The 24,924-nt window shown below is 36.3% G+C and overlaps 1 protein-coding gene across 1 annotated transcript in view; it reads right to left on the reverse strand.

The window, feature by feature from the left end:
* Window positions 1-24,924, reverse strand: part of LOC102801859 (E3 ubiquitin-protein ligase CBL-B-like) — a 70,773-nt gene that overhangs the window by 6,412 nt on the left and 39,437 nt on the right. Inside the window, exons 6-9 of the mRNA XM_085499366.1 lie at window positions 6,406-6,570; window positions 4,897-4,944; window positions 2,122-2,377; window positions 1,361-1,627 (exon numbers count right to left, since the gene is read on the reverse strand). Coding sequence (XP_085355492.1) covers window positions 1,361-1,627; window positions 2,122-2,377; window positions 4,897-4,944; window positions 6,406-6,570 — 736 coding nt within the window. The remainder of the gene's footprint in view (window positions 1-1,360; window positions 1,628-2,121; window positions 2,378-4,896; window positions 4,945-6,405; window positions 6,571-24,924) is intronic.

A 24,924-nucleotide genomic window follows, 5' to 3' on the forward strand; every position in this document is an offset into this window, starting at 1 on the left:
ATTAGTTTGAATCACAGAAAAAATATGACATGCAACTATAACCCAATATGTATGATCACCATACCAACCAATTTCTAGTGCTCTTACATAAAAAATGGGCGTCAGCCAGCCATATTTTTGCCTTTCATATTAATATAATATGGGCAAGGACAAAATGGCCACCAACGTTTTCAGACTAGTACATGTATGTGAAATAATAGGAAGGTAACCAGGCTATCCTCGGGGGCGGAGCTACGTCACGGACGTTCTACGTTGCTAAGACGCGCATCACTGTACCACGTATTTCTATGGGCTTTGTGCGCGCTGCTGTGGAACGCCAGTCGAGCCGGTGAACATTCAAGAAAACAACACAAACTCAACGTTGAGGTAATCCTGAACAACCAAATTCATATATGTTACACACGTAGGGCTAATCTTATTACACTGTTCAGGGGACTCTCAACAACCATCGCAAAGTATCGTTTTCTGCGAGTTTTTGTCTTTGTTTTCACCGCGAGGGTTGCCAGGCGGTAGAAAATGCCGGGATGTCCGCCCCCGAGGATAAACAGTTCCAGAATGGCAGAAATGCTTGATTTTGATGAATTTTTAACATTAACCTTTTCACCACCAGACTTTCTTGCCCAAATTTTTCTGCACTTTTTTTCTTATATTCTTTAATATTTCTGAAAAGAACCCTAATTTTAGAACAGACAAAATTTGAGTTAATTTTCTGTTTTTGCTATAAAAAAAAATTGAAGGATAGTGTAGACTGACTATAAATAGAACTATTTTGTGAATTTGTGATAAAAAGAGGGAACTGGTGGTGAAAAGGTTAAAATGGCCACCATTCAGCCATCTTGAATTAAATTGTCAAATGAATATGTATATCTAAAGTTTATGGAAAGTCCAAGATATAGCTCTGAAACCTAAGGGCCACTTATCACTCATTTTAAATACATTCGGGAAAAACAAAATGACATGCATCAAGGTTGCATAATGATTGTACCAACATTGAACAAGGTCCCATCCACACACGAACAAGATCCAGTTTCGGATGGTAGAAATTATTCTGATTAATTTTTAATGGTCGCCATTCGGCCATCTTGAATTATGAAATGAATGGGTGTAAATATGATGACATATGATATGTGTGTAATTGACCAAGGCTTGGCCAAGATATAGGTCTGGAAAGACAGATGAACACATGATGTGTAATTTAAATAAACAAGCTACGCACGTATATATACTACAACACATCTATACAAGTAATCACATGGGAAATGGAACAAAATAGTATATTACCAAGGTTACAAATACCGGAATCAGGGAAATTTTAAAATTAGTGCCTTATGATGACATAAGTTAATACATGCACCTTTACCTATTTTAGTTGATGTGCTATGACTAGGTATGACACTACTGCTAGCATCAGATAAACTTTCATAAATGGGATTAGTACTTGAACTGTTAGATTGAGTATTGTAAGACGCACTACCGTTGGATTGCAACTTGAGAGCTGTGGTTGCATCTGACAGTTTGTCATAGGGAGAGTTCTTGTAATGTGACTGGGGTGTTTGTCCATTACTTCTGGAAGTATTTTCTGTTACATCGCTACTTGATGGTTCCTCTGCTTGTTGATTTCTAGCACCTATGAATTGATACACATAACAATTTAGTAAATCCCACATATCATGGTTGCTTCTTGTAATAAAGCAGTGAAATAATACAAAGTTATCTGATTGGTCTATTTAAGAAGGTTAAAGTTTTATTATCTTGGCTGACAATCTGAAAATATGTCAAGATCTCTATATGTTTGTATTTTACACTATATTTCTTAGGGAGTCAACAATTATAATAATTCAAATATTTCTAATATGTAAAAAGTATTAATATGTAAGGCATCACTCAAATTAGCTGCCAAGTTTGAGCGAAATCGGCCCAGCCAAAAAAATCACAGAAGAGTTAATATGTGAAAACACTGGTATCACACATACACACAAAAGCGTTTTTAAGGGCAATCCTAGCGGAGCGGATCGCCAAAAACTGATATTGTAGTATTGGTCATGAGATATGAATAATACATTATTATGATCACACAAGTCTTTTTTTTTTTCATGTTTGCTGCAATGTATAATACCCTACCTGTCACAGCATCAAGAGAGTCTAAGTTATCCATAATATTTCTTGGTGGCAACTGGGGCATTGGATTCGTTGCCGCTTCTGCAATATTTCGCCTTGGAAGTTGAGGTGAACTATGTGGAGAAGGTTGCGGTGATGATGTGGGCGTGGGCCTTCTTGGTGGTGGAATAGGAGGAAGTGGTCCTCTGTTGATTGCTTTACTTTTGGCAGTTACTCCTCCTCCTCCTCCTCCTCCAGCAGCACCAGCTGCACCTGTTACCTGGAATAGTAAAAACACAACTGCCAAAGTCATTGAAATATCTAAAATTATAGATTTGCAAATTTTGACAGAGAATTCTATTTGTGATTGTTGACTACATGTATTTTTCAAATTCTATATACCAGAATGTCTAAAATTATAAAAAATATTCATAATTGTGTGTGACAAAATAATACATTACTTCATGCATTCTGATTATTGAAAGAGTGATTCTGCTGAGTACAATGTACAAGTACAATTCAACAAGTGCAATTTGCTTACTGAAACTAGGTCTTTCATTTTAGACACCAGGAGCCACAATTTATTTAAAGATGAATGTAAATTAGTAAAGACTGCAGAAATTCAAAAAAGCACAAAAGATTCCAAATGACAAAAAGCAAATAAGAATTCTTAAACCCCGACTTTGGCAAATTGCCAATAAAGTAATCAAAGAAAGCTTAGAAAAATAAACACCCATGTAAAAATAGAGAATATTTTAAATATATTCAAAATACAAGACATAAAGCGTGGTGACTAATATACTGTAGAATTGGAAATTGTTTAAAACAGCAATAGCTGTTATTTTTTTTTTTAAATATAATAACACAAAAATGACCAAATGTTACTAAAATATTGCTTTAGACACAATTGCATGGGCAGAGTGAATCTACAAATGGCTAATTTAGATAAACATGAGATGCGAGAGCTAAGGGTTGAGGAGTCGTCATTTTGTTGAAACTGGTCACATGATGGTAGCCACAGAAAATTATGACATGCACTATAATGGGAAAGACAAGATGGCGACATAATTGATATTTCGCCACTGGTAAGTTGTCATCTTGTAATTTAATCACTGAGATTCGCTTGACCAAACTGTATGTATGATCTATGATCAAGAATACACTTCATGACAACGCTACAAGCAGTAGGATTTAGATTGACAATTCTGAAGCTTGCCGACTGTCAATAGTATACTTTTAATGCCATTATGATAGATGTTATGATTCCATGTAGGAAGCATTCACATTGCATGTATCATCTAGAAAAGTTTTTGATCACTTGAATGTATTTCTATTGCAGTAAAGATTCTATGATTGTACCATGATAAAAATGTATGTTCTCATTTATTTACAAAAACATCCATTTCTGATACTTGTATATGGACATACAATTGATCTATTGTTCTACTTTTGACATTTCTGTGAAAATAACTTAATAGCTCTGCAAAGTGATCCACAGTGTTGAAGTTTATAACAGAAAAATTCTTACCCCAGATAAAAAATAGGCGATTTAATACAAATAAGCACAGAGGTTTCTGACAGGGGGTATATCAGTCAAATAAGGTAATACTGAAGATAATGTTTTGCACCACTCAAAGTATTATCTATATTTGCTCTCATGTCAATATTTGCTGTTTCTAGCAATACTACATATTGTCTTCAGTGTTAGCCACAAAAACACCTCTAATTGATTAAAATGATGAAGAAGATATTTTGATAACTCAGTGTACAAATTAAACATGCATTCAGACAGCAGAAAATAGAAAAAGATTGACATTTGATCAAAGAAACACATATTCATCTTCAAATATTAATCATTAGTGATGACAACAACATTAACATAGCATTTAAAATTTCACAAAAACATTTCTAATCATGTGGCCCTGTTCTAGTAATGACAACAAATTTGATGTACAGATGTACACAAACTGCTGCCCATACTGTCTAATAATCACCCTGCTAATCAAGGCATTTTTTACAAACCTGATCATAATGAATTGACTAATTGCAAGTATTACACTACGACACTACTCTGGTGTTTCATTTGAACCTGATAGAGGGGGGGTTGACACAAGAGGGCACCATCTGATCTGAATGGAACGTTTCGGTGTCAGTCGTCCATAGCCCATTGTCAAAGCAACAACATCCCTTTTACGAACATATGAAATAATTTCAGCGATTTCTTTACGAAATAATCCTCGACAAAACTTAGAAACATTTCGTAGAAACTTGCAGGCTCTAAAATTATGTCTATTGCAATACAATTCAACAGACAGCCAGTGCAACGATAAAATATCTTGCCGGAGCCTGAGTTCTACGCGTGATTTTATTGCGTTCAAAATTGTTTCATTTCAAACTGCGCATACACACACACTGTGGTTTCTTGAAATACATACTAATTAGGTAACTTGTCACTGACAAAAGTCAATGAAAACATTTTGAGCAATTTTGAGCAATAGTATTTCTTAACTTGCTATGATCAGGGTAAAGAAAAAACCTGTGATTACTTTCAACAGTTTGCTGGAGTCTGATGATCAAAGCTGTGTCTCAAAAAACACAAGTTTTTCGATTATTTTTTCAGCTCGTAACGACAGAATCAGTCAATTTAGAACTATCATGTATGCCATCGGAAAGCATTTTGGCACAATTTTACAGAAAAGACGAGTTTTTCATTGATCATGAATATTAATTTATGCAAATGAGATGATTATTTTGACCAATCGTGTCATGCAACTCTACAAAAAGACATTAATGACTGACCTTGAGTGAAGGCTGTTGTAATAATGTTGGGGCCCACTGTGAAGGCTCCTAGTAGTGGGTGCAGATAAAAGAAAAAAATTGATCTAATACATTAACATTAGTAACATGGTATGTTCAACACAATCAATATACATTAAAGATGTCATGTAAACACTAAAGACAGTATCATAAGGTCATGTTATGACAGGAGAGTTCCGGTTGTTAACAATAGTTAACAAATCTGAATTCAATCAGCCATTTTGAATTTGAATACAGGAGGACAGGAAATTTTTGCGCAATGAAATTTTTGTGGGAAAGCAAATTTCGTCTAATTCATGCATTTTATTATTCACGTTCTCCTCGCAGACGAATTACTTAGTATTCAACTTTGACCTTTCATTTATATGTGTTTGTAAATAAATTTAAAACAGGATCTTAACAAATAAGAACGAAGAGCATTTATTATTCAATGTCTGTTACTAATTCAAACATTAAAAACGAGTGTTACACTTCCACTAGCCAACGTACGTCCGGGATTATCGCTATTATTACAGCAGTTCACACTCAGTGTGACCGCCATTTTGCCAGGTAAAAAATACGTATAACAATGCATTAGTATTCAGACACTTATCATTCCGTATGTGACATCGACACCTCAGAAGCTAGGCTTATATATTGGAATTGATATCGCTGACCATATTATAATGTATACAAAAAAAATAATAAAATATGTGTATGCACAACCGAGATCAAGTTCACTAATGGCAGAAATGCTTGATTTCTCTGAAATTTCATGACTAAAATGCCACCACATTAGACCAATCCTGAATTGAATCATTAATTATTATGCAGATGAATGTCTGTTACAATGTGTGATGCATTAAAATGCACACATGGATGTGAAACTATAAGACTACAGACTAAAAACATGCACCTCTAACACAATTGTAAAAAAAACCAAGTTAGATAAAATGAACCAGTCATTTCTAATAACCACCATAGGACAGGTTCAAGTTTTAAGATATGATGATTTTATTACCAAAATGGCTGCCAGTCGGCCTAATGTGATCAGATCAAAAAAAAAATAAGTGCATAAGTAACTTATAATATTTTCTGCAAGTTTGAACATAATTAGCCATTGCATGACAGAAATGCATCATGAAATAAGCCACCAGTACAGCCATCTTGAATGAACATGCACCAGCAACCCAATACATATTGTCAGCACACCAAGTTTGATTGAAAACAGAAAAATAATCCCTAACCAGTAGACATGTTGTCTACAGTAGACAGTACTGGGTATAACCCAATTTAATGTCTAAAATAGCCACAAGAAGGCATTTCTACATAAATTCTAAGCTTTGAAATGAAACATGATATATCTGTGGGCAAACAAACACTGACCAAAATATATCAGTGGGCCAACCAACACTGACCTTAATTTATGTGCGAGTCAAAGACCTCATACTGCCTCACTGCCTTTTTTTTCTAAATTACAATGTTAAACACACAGTACACTGTTTTTCTTACCTCAAAAAGATCATCTTCGTCTGCATCAAAAAATGAGGCACTGTTCCTATTTGAGTTGTAAGCAGGAGAGCGAACAACTTTGTTTGGGTGAAATGCATCCACGACGATAAGCTCAGTACCTTTGATCTCTGCTCGACAGAATGGACAACCCTGACCATCAGCATCCTATAATATACCAACAAATTACAGAACAGTAAGCAGTGGAATTAAATAATAGCATTCAAGTTAAATTGAACATTTGGAAAATACATACCCTCAAATAATAGATACAACATATACTCAATGTATCCTATGCTGGCATGCCATACAACATATACTCAATGTATCCTATGCTGGTATGCCATACTACATATACTCAAGGTATCCTATGCTGGCATGCCATACAACATATACTCAATGTATCCTATGCTGGTTTGCCATACTACATATACTCAATGTATCCTATGCTGGTATACCATACAACATATACTGAATGTATCCTATGCTGGTATACCATACTACATATACTCAATATATCCTATGCTGGTGTTCCATACTACATATACTCAATGTATCCTATGCTGGTATGCCATACTACATATACTCAATGTATCCTATGCTGGTATACCATACAACATATACTCAATGTATCCTATGCTGGTATGCCATACAACATATACTCAATGTATCCTATGCTGGTATACCATACAACATATACTCAATGTATCCTATGCTGGTATACCATACAACATATACTCAATGTATCCTATGCTGGTATGCCATACTACATATACTCAATGTATCCTATGTTGGTATACTATACTACATATACTCAATGTATCCTATGCTAGTATACCATACAACATATACTCAATGTATCCTATGCTGGTATGCCATACAACATATACTCAATGTATCCTATGCTGGTATACCATACAACATATACTCAATGTATCCTATGCTGGTATGCCATACAACATATACTCAATGTATCCTATGCTGGTATACCATACTACATATACTCAATGTATCCTATGCTGGTATGCCATACAACATATACTCAATGTATGCTATGCTGGTATACCATACAACATATACTCAATGTATCCTATGCTGGTATGCCATACTACATATACTCAATGTATCCTATGCTGGTATACCATACAACATATACTCAATGTATCCTATGCTGGTGTTCCATACTACATATACTCAATGTATCCTATGCTGGTATGCCATACTACATATACTCAATGTATCCTATGCTGGTATACCATACTACATATACTCAATGTATCCTATGCTGGTATACCATACTACATATACTCAATGTATCCGATGCTGGTATACCATACAACATATACTCAATGTATGCTATGCTGGTATACCATACAACATATACTCAATGTATGCTATGCTGGTATACCATACAACATATACTCAATGTATCCTATGCTGGTATACCATACTACATATACTCAATGTATCCGATGCTGGTATACCATACAACATATACTCAATGTATGCTATGCTGGTATACCATACAACATATACTCAATGTATGCTATGCTGGTATACCATACTACATATACTCAATGTATCATATGCTGGTATACCATACTACATATACTCAATGTATCCTATGCTGGTATACCATACTACATATACTCAATGTATCCTATGCTGGTATACCATACTACATATACTCAATGTATCCTATGCTGGTATGCCATACTACATAAACTCAATGTATCCTATGCTGGTATACCATACTACATATACTCAATGTATCCTATGCTGGTATACCATACTACATATACTCAATGTATGCTATGCTGGTATACCATACAACATATACTCAATGTATGCTATGCTGGTATACCATACTACATATACTCAATGTATCCTATGCTGGTATACCATACTACATATACTCAATGTATGCTATGCTGGTATACCATACAACATATACTCAATGTATCCTATGCTGGTATACCATACTACATATACTCAATGTATGCTATGCTGGTATACCATACTACATATACTCAATGTATGCTATGCTGGTATACCATACAACATATACTCAATGTATCCTATGCTTATACCATACAACATATACTCAATGTATCCTATGCTGGTATGCCGTACTACTGACGTGTTTAAATATGGCCCCGTGGAGCTGCAATCATTCAAATGAAGATGGCCACCTGTCAGCCATTTTGGATTAGATGGTGACAAAAATGCATGTGCATTTGTCCGATGTGATGAATGCATGAAGTTCGAACTTGATTGGTGCAGGTAAGTCAAAGAGGCATTATTAAGAAAATTATATGCCAGTCAGACATTTGACAGTGTATCATAGTCATATTCTGTGCAATGTATGTACCCAGGCTGAACAACATTCGTCCATGCAAGACTGAGATCCAGTTCCGGAATGTGAAAATGTGTGATTTTGATAAATTGTTGACCTCAATATAAATGACATTTGGCCATGTTGAAATGAATCATGAAACAAATGCATGTACATATGTCAAATATGATGTATGTGTGAAGTTCAAACCTGATCTGTCCATGCATGTCAGATCCGAAACTGCATTCTTTGAAACAAAATGGCCACCAGTTGGCTATTTTGAACTCCACCCAAAAATAAAATGATGTGCATCAATGTCCCATTGAGTTCAATGTACTATCAAGTTCAAACCAAATCCATCCACACGCAACTAAGATCTGATTCCATGAAACAAATGCATATATCTAATATACAATGTCTGATGTAAGTGTAAAGTTTGAGCTTTATCAACTGAAACATGTGGAGATATGGCTGAATACAGAGATGCACACACAGAGGTCAATCTCGGAGTCCAAATGGAGACCAACAAATGTGATAGAGGTTCACTTAAGGTATCAACATATCAAGTATTAAAGCAATTGAGATGAAAGTTTACGAAATCAAAATAAAATATATTATTACGAGGATACCTCAAAGTATGCATGAAGACAGTACAGCTAGAGTATCGACCAACGCGCAACGTACTGTGAGTGCATACTTTGAGGTATTCTCGTAATAACCTTATTATTATACATCTTTTCCTTCCAAGGATACACCATGGGACCGCCAAAATTCAAAATATTTAGAACAGAATCAGCTAACATCTTTGTGGCAGCATGTTTGTTTTCATTATTAGAGGACGCTTACGCATGTAATCAATCCTTATTTGGAATTCACATTTCTTAATATGGTAGGATGAAAATACCCCGCAAAATACCGCAAAATTACGGCACACTGCAACTTATGGCGTTACAGTGACAGATGTATAATAAACTTATATTACTGCTGATGTACAAGGTATAGTAAAAACATAAATTTTACAGAAATAGGCTGACATAGGAGTTTTACAATATTGTTTAGAACATTTTTATCACAACAGCAAGCAAACAAAAGCAGATTCAAGACTGTTAATAATGCATGCATTGTCAATATAAGCAGTATCAATAAGTATTTAGTTTTAACAGGTATGATCTATCCCCCACTGTGTCATTAAGAATTAATTTTATTTATCCTATCCTATCCTTATAGTGCATCTGTGAATTCAGAGACTATGAATAAGATAGTTCTATAATCTAGTGATAGTTTACATTATTGTGGCATGACATCATATTACTAACAAATTTGGTTAGTAAGTAATCTATTTTCTAAGAAACAAATATTTAAATAATTCTTATACATTCAGGCCCCTCAAGTCAGTAGTGCTATCATGAGTGGATAATCTTGGTCCTAATTTTTTTCAGTTTGACCTCCATTGGGAAAGGAAATGTCCAACCAGGAAAGACGCAATTGTAAAACCATTTTATATATTTTGGGGCAATGTGCCTCAACAGCAAGGGAGCATCGTCACATAAATCTGCGTCAGAGGATTATACTTCAGTGTGCACTCTGAGCTTTATTTGTGCACTATCTCATCAAATTTCATTATTTGACTGACCTTTCCTTTAAATTAACACAATTAGCCATGCAACACCAGCAATACACATACAAGAAACATGTCTGAGCACCTTAAAGTACCACTACTTCACGTATAAATACTGTCACTGTCCAAGTAATACTACAACTACTACAGTACACCACTATGTCACATATGAATACTGTCACTGTCCAACTATTACTACAACTACTACAGTACACCACTATGTCACATATGAATACTGTCACTGTCCAAGTAATACTACAACTATTACAGTACACCACTATGTCACATATGAATACTGACACTGTCCAAGTAATACTACAACTACTACAGTACATCACTATGTCACATATGAATACTGTCACTGTCCAAGTAATACTACAACTACTACAGTACACCACTATGTCACATATGAATACTGTCACTGTCCAAGTAATACTACAACTACTACAGTACACCACTATGTCACATATGAATACTGTCACTGTCCAAGTAATACTACAACTACTACAGTACACCACTATGTCACATATGAATACTGTCACTGTCCATGTAATACTACAACTACTACAGTACACCACTATGTCACATATGAATACTGTCACTGTCCATGTAATACTACAACTACTACAGTACACTACTATGTCACATATGAATACTGTCACTGTCCAAGTAATACTACAACTACTACAGTACACCACTATGTCACATGAATACTGTCACTGTCCAAGTAATACTACAACTACTACAGTACACCACTATGTCACATATGAATACTGTCACTGTCCAAGTAATACTACAACTATTACAGTACACCACTCACTATGTCACATATGAATACAGTCACTGTCCATGTAATACTACAACTACTACAGTACACCACTATGTCACATATGAATACTGACACTGTCCATGTAATACTACAACTACTACAGTACACCACTATGTCACATATGAATACTGTCACTGTCCATGTAATACTACAACTACTACAGTACACCACTATGTCACATATGAATACTGTCACTGTCCAAGTAATACTACAACTACTACAGTACACCACTATGTCACATATGAATACTGTCACTGTCCATGTAATACTACAACTACTACAGTACACCACTATGTCACATATGAATACTGTCACTGTCCATGTAATACTACAACTACTACAGTACACCACTATGTCACATATGAATACTGTCACTGTCCAAGTAATACTACAACTACTACAGTACACCACTATGTCACATATGAATACTGTCACTGTCCATGTAATACTACAACTACTACAGTACACCACTATGTCACATATGAATACTGTCACTGTCCATGTAATACTACAACTACTACAGTACACCACTATGTCACATATGAATACTGTCACTGTCCAAGTAATACTACAACTACTACAGTACACCACTATGTCACATATGAATACTGTCACTGTCCATGTAATACTACAACTACTACAGTACACCACTATGTCACATATGAATACTGTCACTGTCCATGTAATACTACAACTACTACAGTACACCACTATGTCACATATGAATACTGACACTGTCCAAGTAATACTACAACTACTACAGTACACCACTATGTCACATATGAATACTGACACTGTCCAAGTAATACTACAACTACTACAGTACACCACTATGTCACATATGAATACTGTCACTGTCCAAGTAATACTACAACTACTACAGTACACCACTATGTCACATATGAATACTGTCACTGTCCAAGTAATACTACAACTACTACAGTACACCACTATGTCACATGAATACTGTCACTGTCCAAGTAATACTACAACTACTACAGTACACCACTATGTCACATATGAATACTGTCACTGTCCAAGTAATACTACAACTATTACAGTACACCACTCACTATGTCACATATGAATACAGTTACTGTCCAAGTAATACTACAACTACTACAGTACACCACTATGTCACATATGAATACTGTCACTGTCCAAGTAATACTACAACTACTACAGTACACCACTATGTCACATATGAATACTGTCACTGTCCATGTAATACTACAACTACTACAGTACACCACTACAGTACTCATTCCGCTCAACCTCCCGCTTTTATCGCTTTTTTTCCGACCCCTTATCGCTTTTTTTCCGACCCCTTATCGCTTAATTTCCGACCGCTCGCTGCTTTCCGAACGGAAACTGACCGCTTTTTTTCCGCTCGCTCGCGTTCGCTTTTGTTCGCTCGCTCGCTCCTGCTATGGCTGGCTTCAGAAACATCGTCCGCTTGCCAACCGACCGCTGGAGTAACAATGATCGTACATTGTATGTATAAACTTAAGTTTTTATTTGTAATAAATTTAGGTTTTAATGACGATTCAAAACACAACGCCTTTTGCTTCTCTGTGTTGGAACAAAGACGCCTTCAAATCACTTGACACATTGTATTGTAACGTTTGCTACGCAAGTCGAACTGTGACCTGTATTTACATATTTACGTCCTTGTGTGTGTAGTTCAACTATATATAACTGGTCAATCGCGATATGTATTGAGTACTAGTATTTGTGTGTTGTGTGTGTGTTTCTGTGTGTGATTTTGACTAAATTTATTCCGAACGGCGCTCAAAATAATTTGACACTTTGTTATTTGCGAACGCAACTCACACTATGACCCTTACTCAATTTGCATAAGTAATACGAATGCTGTAGTTCAGAAAATCTATTGGTTAACTTTTGCTCGTGTCTGGGTGCGCAAAACAAAACTGCACATATAATTATCGCATAGCTGAATTTCTACAAATCAATTGGACTTAAACTACTAGTATAATGACTGTGACGATTAATCGCTTGTCTGAGTACATGCGGCGACGAATTATTGGATTGGCAGCAGCCGGACGAAAAATGAAAGAGATCTCGGAACAGTTAATTTGTTGAGGAAAACAAAACAAACGCAGCCAGTGATACATTTTGAAAACAAAAATACAAAATAAACGCAATCAGAGGCGCCGACCACGCGCGTTGGAAATAAATAACATGTTGTGACAGTCTCACCAAACTCTTTCACTCGCGCAATATAATTATGTTATTTCCCAAAGCACTTATATTTAATACATTGACAAAAAACACCGCAAGAAAAATGTAAATCAGGCTTGTAATTACTAGTAACTCTACTCGAACGCAATGTTGATCACTGTAAAAGTGGATAAATTCGAACCGTCATCAAATTCAAAATTCAAGCGATCTCGTTGAATGTCAAAAATAAACTCGATGTTTAGAAAGACAAAAACAACACCATATTAGAGTGCAAAAAAGTTAGCAGCAAAGAACGAGAAGTGCATGTGGGAAAGCGATGAGTGAACTCGAGGAAAATTATCCTAATGTGAGAACAAGCCATATACCCGCGGAGTACTCGCTAAAACATCGAGAAAATGTGCCATTTCAAAGGGCACCCTTACAAATAATGTCTGCGATTGTGTGAACATGATAACGTGCAAACAAGGAACAGAGCTCGTGGTCCACAAGGAAACTTAGCGATGACGCAGTTAGATGTATACGGCTGTATACGGCTAAACAGAGACTCCTTTGATCTCATATAAGCAGGTTCACGTGGCTGTATCATTTTCAACTATTACCAACAACGCTATCATGATAACAAAGACATTATGAAATTCTTTTGTTTTTATGTAGAAAAATACAGTAATTTTACCAAGTAAAATCATATTTATTAAAATTGTTGTTCATACATGAGTTGTCGAATACACTACATAGTTTGTAATTTCATCAAGCTTCTTTCAGTCACGATTCAAGACAAATAAAAGGCACAAATATAGATAATATAGCAAATTATTTTTTTCTGTAATATTCGTGTGTAATCAGTAATTATGAAAAAAAAATATGGGTACATATGGATTTCGTTATTAATTATTCTTAATATCAATTTCTAAATTATTTTGTCAAAATCAGGTTTTTTTCCCCCAAAACGAAAGAAACGAGAAGTTTTTTTTTTTATTATTATTTATTGGGAACGGAAAGTCTTTATCGTAGTGCTTCGCCTCAGTTGACAATGAGCTCTTCGGGTCGCTAAAACTGTATGTCCACCTCTGTTGGGGTGAACATTTGTATTATTATACTGAATAAATCTTATAACAGAAATGGTGGCACTCAATCATGGCAATCTTCCAGGTCATCGTTAGAAAGATTTTCGGAGGCAAATTTAATCTTGAAGGATTGCAGGAAATTGACCCTTACCGATTCATATTTATGAATTAATCGGGATTCAGATACCATAGTGTTTGTAACAGGAAGAAAAAAAACGCTTTCGCGTGGGACTTTTCATGCAAACATTGTGAATGGTTCCCCGACACTGATTTCTTTTTAACTTTCAATTTTTCTAAGACGCGGCAAACCCTGCTCATGACCGGAGACGTAGTCAAGATGCAGGTGCGATTCCTCTTCGCAACGTGTTCTATTTATTTCCAAAGCGTGTGGTCGGCGCCTTTGATTGCGTTTATTTTGTTCTTTTATCTATCTATCACTGGCAGCGTTTGTTTTGTCGCGTCTCACAACTTAATGTCCAAGCTAACTTTGTTTTGGCTGTAAGTGAACTACGTACAGCTGATGAAAGTATTTCGCCCAGAGTTCGCAAAAAACGGAATACCCTGCAAAATTTGAATCCTTTATTTTATAACGAGACATTGGGCGCAAAAATAAAAACCATAATTGTAATTCAACAAGTTTATGTAACGTGTTAGTCCGCTTGCCAGCCGCCTAGTTAAATAACGCGATCTCCATTGATGTTGGCTTCGACAACTTCGGACAAGTAAGATGGGCGCTGGCCGACATTACATTTGCAAGTATTGTATTTGTTTGACAAATTGTACACTGCGGTCATTCTATAACAATCGATCAGTCGTTTATTTTCACAGTCTTACTATTCCTGCAGATATTCTTCAATTGTTATAGGTGCCACGGATTTTAACATAACTACAACTTGACCCGTGTTAAACCCAAACCATGCGTACATGACAACCATCACCCTACACACGGTTACTCAACGAATACCGTACTCTACAGTAGACATTTTTCGCTCTCCACCAAAAATAGAATGGTTTTATTTCATATTAGTTGTGTCTGTGTCAGTGTCGTATTTGATTTCACATGTTTGGTTCGATCTTGTTTATGGTGGACATTATTACTACGCGTATGTATTATTACCAATTTTATATGGCCGTGTGATCCACCGTATTTTTTCAACGGTCGTTCTATAAATTTCTGATTGTATTTATTCTTATTTTAACATCATAAAAAAGAAAAATGATACACTTGTACATGAAACAGTAGGTAATGAACTGTAAATGCGGGCGGTTGCGCTGTCAGGCGAGCGAGCGGGCGGTTGCGCTGTCAGGCGAGCGAGCGGGCGGTTGCGCTGTCAGGCGAGCGAGCGAGCGATTGCGCGAACGGATACTTCCGGATTTGCGCGGTCGAAAAAAAAGCGGAAATTGCGCGGTCGAATTGAACAAAGCGAGCGAAAAAAAAGCGATCGAAATCCGGAAGCGGGCGGGAGGTTCGGCGAAATGAGTACTGTATGTCACATATGAATACTGTCACTGTCCATGTAATACTACAACTACTACAGTACACCACTATGTCACATATGAATACTGACACTGTCCAAGTAATACTACAACTACTACAGTACACCACTATGTCACATATGAATACTGTCACTGTCCAAGTAATACTACAACTACTACAGTACACCACTATGTCACGTATGAATACTGTCACTGTCCAAGTAATACTACAACTACTACAGTACACCACTATGTCACATGAATACTGTCACTGTCCAAGTAACACTACAACTACTACAGTACACCACTATGTCACATATGAATACTGTCGCTGTCCAAGTAATACTACAACTACTACAGTACACCACTCACTTTGTCACATATGAATACAGTCACTGTCCAAGTAATACTACAACTACTACAGTACACCACTATGTCACATATGAATACTGACACTGTCCATGTAATACTACAACTACTACAGTACACCACTATGTCACATATGAATACTGTCACTGTCCATGTAATACTACAACTACTACAGTACACCACTATGTCACATATGAATACTGTCACTGTCCATGTAATACTACAACTACTACAGTACACCACTATGTCACATATGAATACTGTCACTGGCCATGTAATACTACAACTACTACAGTACACCACTATGTCACATATGAATACTGACACTGTCCATGTAATACTACAACTACTACAGTACACCACTATGTCGCATATGAATACTGTCACTGTCCAAGTAATACTACAACTATTACAGTACACCACTCACTTTGTCACATATGAATACAGTCACTGTCCAAGTAATACTACAACTACTACAGTACACCACTATGTCACATATGAATACTGACACTGTCCATGTAATACTACAACTACTACAGTACACCACTATGTCACATATGAATACTGTCACTGTCCATGTAATACTACAACTACTACAGTACACCACTATGTCACATATGAATACTGACACTGTCCATGTAATACTACAACTACTACAGTACACCACTATGTCGCATATGAATACTGTCACTGTCCAAGTAATACTACAACTACTACAGTACACCACTATGTCACATATGAATACTGTCACTGTCCATGTAATACTACAACTACTACAGTACACCACTATGTCACATATGAATACTGTCACTGTCCAAGTAATACTACAACTACTACAGTACACCACTATGTCACATGAATACTGTCACTGTCCAAGTAACACTACAACTACTACAGTACACCACTATGTCACATATGAATACTGTCGCTGTCCAAGTAATACTACAACTAATACAGTACACCACTCACTTTGTCACATATGAATACAGTCACTGTCCAAGTAATACTACAACTACTACAGTACACCACTATGTCACATATGAATACTGACACTGTCCATGTAATACTACAACTACTACAGTACACCACTATGTCACATATGAATACTGTCACTGTCCATGTAATACTACAACTACTACAGTACACCACTATGTCACATATGAATACTGTCACTGTCCATGTAATACTACAACTACTACAGTACACCACTATGTCACATATGAATACTTACACTGTCCATGTAATACTACAACTACTACAGTACACCACTATGTCGCATATGAATACTGTCACTGTCCAAGTAATACTACAACTATTACAGTACACCACTCATTTTGTCACATATGAATACAGTCACTGTCCAAGTAATACTACAACTACTACAGTACACCACTATGTCACATATGAATACTGACACTGTCCATGTAATACTACAACTACTACAGTACACCACTATGTCACATATGAATACTGTCACTGTCCATGTAATACTACAACTACTACAGTACACCACTATGTCACATATGAATACTGACACTGTCCATGTAATACTACAACTACTACAGTACACCACTATGTCGCATATGAATACTGACACTGTCCAAGTAATACTACAACTACTACAGTACACCACTATGTCACATATGAATACTGACACTGTCCAAGTAATACTACAACTACTACAGTACACCACTATGTCACATATGAATACTGTCACTGTCCATGTAATACTACAACTACTACAGTACACCACTATGTCACATATGAATACTGACACTGTCCAAGTAATACTACAACTACTACAGTACACCACTATGTCACATATGAATACTGACACTGTCCAAGTAATACTACAACTACTACAGTACACCACTATGTCACGTATGAATACTGTCACTGTCCAAGTAATACTACAACTACTACAGTACACCACTATGTCACATGAATACTGTCACTGTCCAAGTAACACTACAACTACTACAGTACACCACTATGTCACATATGAATACTGTCACTGTCCAAGTAATACTACAACTATTACAGTACACCCACTCACTATGTCACATATGAATACAGTCACTGTCCAAGTAATACTACAACTACTACAGTACACCACTATGTCACATATGAATACTGTCACTGTCCAAGTAATACTACAACTACTACAGTACACCACTATGTCACATATGAATACTGTCACTGTCCAAGTAATACTACAACTACTGCAGTACACCACTATGTCACATATGAATACTGTCACTGTCCATGTAATACTACAACTACTACAGTACACCACTATGTCACATATGAATACTGTCACTGTCCAAGTAATACTACAACTACTACACCACTATGTCACATATGAATACTGTCACTGTCCAAGTAATACTACAACTACTACAGTACACCACTATGTCACATATGAATACTGTCACTGTCCATGTAATATTACAACTACTACAGTACACCACTATGTTACATATGAATACTGTCACTGTCCATGTAATACTACAACTACTACAGTACACCACTATGTCACATGTGAATACTGACACTGTCCAAGTAATACTACAACTACTACAGTACACCACTATGTCAGATATGAATACTGACACTGTCCATGTAATACTACAACTACTACAGTACACCACTATGTCACATATGAATACTGTCACTGTCCATGTAATACTACAACTACTACAGTACACCACTATGTCACATATGAATACTGACACTGTCCAAGTAATACTACAACTACTACAGTACACCACTATGTCACATATGAATACTGTCACTGTCCATGTAATACTACAACTACTACAGTACACCACTATGTCACATATGAATACTGTCACTGTCCATGTAATACTACAACTACTACAGTACACCACTATGTCACATATGAATACTGACACTGTCCATGTAATACTACAACTACTACAGTACACCACTATGTCACATATGAATACTGACACTGTCCAAGTAATACTACAACTACTACAGTACACCACTATGTCACATATGAATACTGTCACTGTCCAAGTAATACTACAACTACTACAGTACACCACTATGTCACATATGAATACTGTCACTGTCCAAGTAATACTACAACTACTACAGTACACCACTATGTCACATATGAATACTGTCACTGTCCATGTAATACTACAACTACTACAGTACACCACTATGTCACATATGAATACTGACACTGTCCAAGTAATACTACAACTACTACAGTACACCACTATGTCACATATGAATACTGTCACTGTCCATGTAATACTACAACTACTACAGTACACCACTGTCACATATGAATACTGTCACTGTCCATGTAATACTACAACTACTACAGTACACCACTATGTCACATATGAATACTGTCACTGTTCAAGTAATACTACAACTACTACAGTACACCGCTATGTCACATATGAATACTGTCACTGTCCATGTAATACTACAACTACTACAGTACACCACTATGTCACATATGAATACTGACACTGTCCATGTAATACTACAACTACTACAGTACACCACTATGTCGCATATGAATACTGTCACTGTCCAAGTAATACTACAACTACTACAGTACACCACTATGTCACATATGAATACTGTCACTGTCCATGTAATACTACAACTACTACAGTACACCACTATGTCACATATGAATACTGTCACTGTCCAAGTAATACTACAACTACTACAGTACACCACTATGTCACATGAATACTGTCACTGTCCAAGTAATACTACAACTACTACAGTACACCACTATGTCACATATGAATACTGTCACTGTCCAAGTAATACTACAACTACTACAGTACACCACTATGTCACATATGAATACTGTCACTGTCCATGTAATACTACAACTACTACAGTACACCACTATGTCACATATGAATACTGTCACTATCCATGTAATACTACAACTACTACAGTACACCACTATGTCACATATGAATACTGTCACTGTCCATGTAATACTACAACTACTACAGTACACCACTATGTCACATATGAATACTGTCACTGTCCAAGTAATACTACAACTACTACAGTACACCACTATGTCACATATGAATACTGTCACTGTCCATGTAATACTACAACTACTACAGTACACCACTATGTCACATGAATACTGTCACTGTCCAAGTAATACTACAACTACTACAGTACACCACTATGTCACATATGAATACTGTCACTGTCCAAGTAATACTACAACTACTACAGTACACCACTATGTCACATATGAATACTGTCACTGTCCATGTAATACTACAACTACTACAGTACACCACTATGTCACATATGAATACTGTCACTGTCCATGTAATACTACAACTACTACAGTACACCACTATGTCACATATGAATACTGTCACTGTCCAAGTAATACTACAACTACTACAGTACACCACTATGTCACATATGAATACTGACACTGTCCAAGTAATACTACAACTACTACAGTACACCACTATGTCACATATGAATACTGTCACTGTCCAAGTAATACTACAACTACTACAGTACACCACTATGTCACATATGAATACTGTCACTGTCCATGTAATACTACAACTACTACAGTACACCACTATGTCACATGAATACTGTCACTGTCCAAGTAATACTACAACTACTACAGTACACCACTATGTCACATATGAATACTGTCACTGTCCAAGTAATACTACAACTACTACAGTACACCACTATGTCACATATGAATACTGTCACTGTTCATATAATACTACAACAGTTACTACAGTACACCACTATGTCACATATGAATACTGTCACTGTCCAAGTAATACTACAACTACTACAGTACACCACTATGTCACATATGAATACTGTCACTGTTCATATAATACTACAACTACTACAGTACACCACTATGTCACATATGAATACTGTCACTGTCCAAGTAATACTACAACTACTACAGTACACCACTATGTCACATGAATACTGTCACTGTCCAAGTAATACTACAACTACTACAGTACACCACTATGTCACATATGAATACTGTCACTGTCCAAGTAATACTACAACTACTACAGTACACCACTATGTCACATATGAATACTGACACTGTCCAAGTAATACTACAACTACTACAGTACACCACTATGTCACATATGAATACTGTCACTGTCCAAGTAATACTACAACTACTACAGTACACCACTATGTCACATATGAATACTGACACTGTCCAAGTAATACTACAACTACTACAGTACACCACTATGTCACATATGAATACTGTCACTGTCCAAGTAATACTACAACTACTACAGTACACCACTATGTCACATATGAATACTGACACTGTCCAAGTAATACTACAACTACTACAGTACACCACTATGTCACATATGAATACTGTCACTGTCCATGTAATACTACAACTACTACAGTACACCACTATGTCACATATGAATACTGTCACTGGCCATGTAATACTACAACTACTACAGTACACCACTATGTCACATATGAATACTGACACTGTCCATGTAATACTACAACTACTACAGTACACCACTATGTCGCATATGAATACTGTCACTGTCCAAGTAATACTACAACTATTACAGTACACCACTCACTTTGTCACATATGAATACAGTCACTGTCCAAGTAATACTACAACTACTACAGTACACCACTATGTCACATATGAATACTGACACTGTCCATGTAATACTACAACTACTACAGTACACCACTATGTCACATATGAATACTGTCACTGTCCATGTAATACTACAACTACTACAGTACACCACTATGTCACATATGAATACTGACACTGTCCATGTAATACTACAACTACTACAGTACACCACTATGTCGCATATGAATACTGTCACTGTCCAAGTAATACTACAACTACTACAGTACACCACTATGTCACATATGAATACTGTCACTGTCCATGTAATACTACAACTACTACAGTACACCACTATGTCACATATGAATACTGTCACTGTCCAAGTAATACTACAACTACTACAGTACACCACTATGTCACATGAATACTGTCACTGTCCAAGTAACACTACAACTACTACAGTACACCACTATGTCACATATGAATACTGTCGCTGTCCAAGTAATACTACAACTACTACAGTACACCACTCACTTTGTCACATATGAATACAGTCACTGTCCAAGTAATACTACAACTACTACAGTACACCACTATGTCACATATGAATACTGACACTGTCCATGTAATACTACAACTACTACAGTACACCACTATGTCACATATGAATACTGTCACTGTCCATGTAATACTACAACTACTACAGTACACCACTATGTCACATATGAATACTGTCACTGTCCATGTAATACTACAACTACTACAGTACACCACTATGTCACATATGAATACTTACACTGTCCATGTAATACTACAACTACTACAGTACACCACTATGTCGCATATGAATACTGTCACTGTCCAAGTAATACTACAACTATTACAGTACACCACTCATTTTGTCACATATGAATACAGTCACTGTCCAAGTAATACTACAACTACTACAGTACACCACTATGTCACATATGAATACTGACACTGTCCATGTAATACTACAACTACTACAGTACACCACTATGTCACATATGAATACTGTCACTGTCCATGTAATACTACAACTACTACAGTACACCACTATGTCACATATGAATACTGACACTGTCCATGTAATACTACAACTACTACAGTACACCACTATGTCGCATATGAATACTGACACTGTCCAAGTAATACTACAACTACTACAGTACACCACTATGTCACATATGAATACTGACACTGTCCAAGTAATACTACAACTACTACAGTACACCACTATGTCACATATGAATACTGTCACTGTCCATGTAATACTACAACTACTACAGTACACCACTATGTCACATATGAATACTGACACTGTCCAAGTAATACTACAACTACTACAGTACACCACTATGTCACATATGAATACTGACACTGTCCAAGTAATACTACAACTACTACAGTACACCACTATGTCACGTATGAATACTGTCACTGTCCAAGTAATACTACAACTACTACAGTACACCACTATGTCACATGAATACTGTCACTGTCCAAGTAACACTACAACTACTACAGTACACCACTATGTCACATATGAATACTGTCACTGTCCAAGTAATACTACAACTATTACAGTACACCCACTCACTATGTCACATATGAATACAGTCACTGTCCAAGTAATACTACAACTACTACAGTACACCACTATGTCACATATGAATACTGTCACTGTCCAAGTAATACTACAACTACTACAGTACACCACTATGTCACATATGAATACTGTCACTGTCCAAGTAATACTACAACTACTGCAGTACACCACTATGTCACATATGAATACTGTCACTGTCCATGTAATACTACAACTACTACAGTACACCACTATGTCACATATGAATACTGTCACTGTCCAAGTAATACTACAACTACTACACCACTATGTCACATATGAATACTGTCACTGTCCAAGTAATACTACAACTACTACAGTACACCACTATGTCACATATGAATACTGTCACTGTCCATGTAATATTACAACTACTACAGTACACCACTATGTTACATATGAATACTGTCACTGTCCATGTAATACTACAACTACTACAGTACACCACTATGTCACATGTGAATACTGACACTGTCCAAGTAATACTACAACTACTACAGTACACCACTATGTCAGATATGAATACTGACACTGTCCATGTAATACTACAACTACTACAGTACACCACTATGTCACATATGAATACTGTCACTGTCCATGTAATACTACAACTACTACAGTACACCACTATGTCACATATGAATACTGACACTGTCCAAGTAATACTACAACTACTACAGTACACCACTATGTCACATATGAATACTGTCACTGTCCATGTAATACTACAACTACTACAGTACACCACTATGTCACATATGAATACTGTCACTGTCCATGTAATACTACAACTACTACAGTACACCACTATGTCACATATGAATACTGACACTGTCCATGTAATACTACAACTACTACAGTACACCACTATGTCACATATGAATACTGACACTGTCCAAGTAATACTACAACTACTACAGTACACCACTATGTCACATATGAATACTGTCACTGTCCAAGTAATACTACAACTACTACAGTACACCACTATGTCACATATGAATACTGTCACTGTCCAAGTAATACTACAACTACTACAGTACACCACTATGTCACATATGAATACTGTCACTGTCCATGTAATACTACAACTACTACAGTACACCACTATGTCACATATGAATACTGACACTGTCCAAGTAATACTACAACTACTACAGTACACCACTATGTCACATATGAATACTGTCACTGTCCATGTAATACTACAACTACTACAGTACACCACTGTCACATATGAATACTGTCACTGTCCATGTAATACTACAACTACTACAGTACACCACTATGTCACATATGAATACTGTCACTGTTCAAGTAATACT

The sequence above is a fragment of the Saccoglossus kowalevskii genome, chromosome 5, assembly GCF_978046115.1.
Source record: "Saccoglossus kowalevskii chromosome 5, keSacKowa6.1, whole genome shotgun sequence".
NCBI classification, from domain to species: Eukaryota; Metazoa; Hemichordata; class Enteropneusta; family Harrimaniidae; genus Saccoglossus; species Saccoglossus kowalevskii.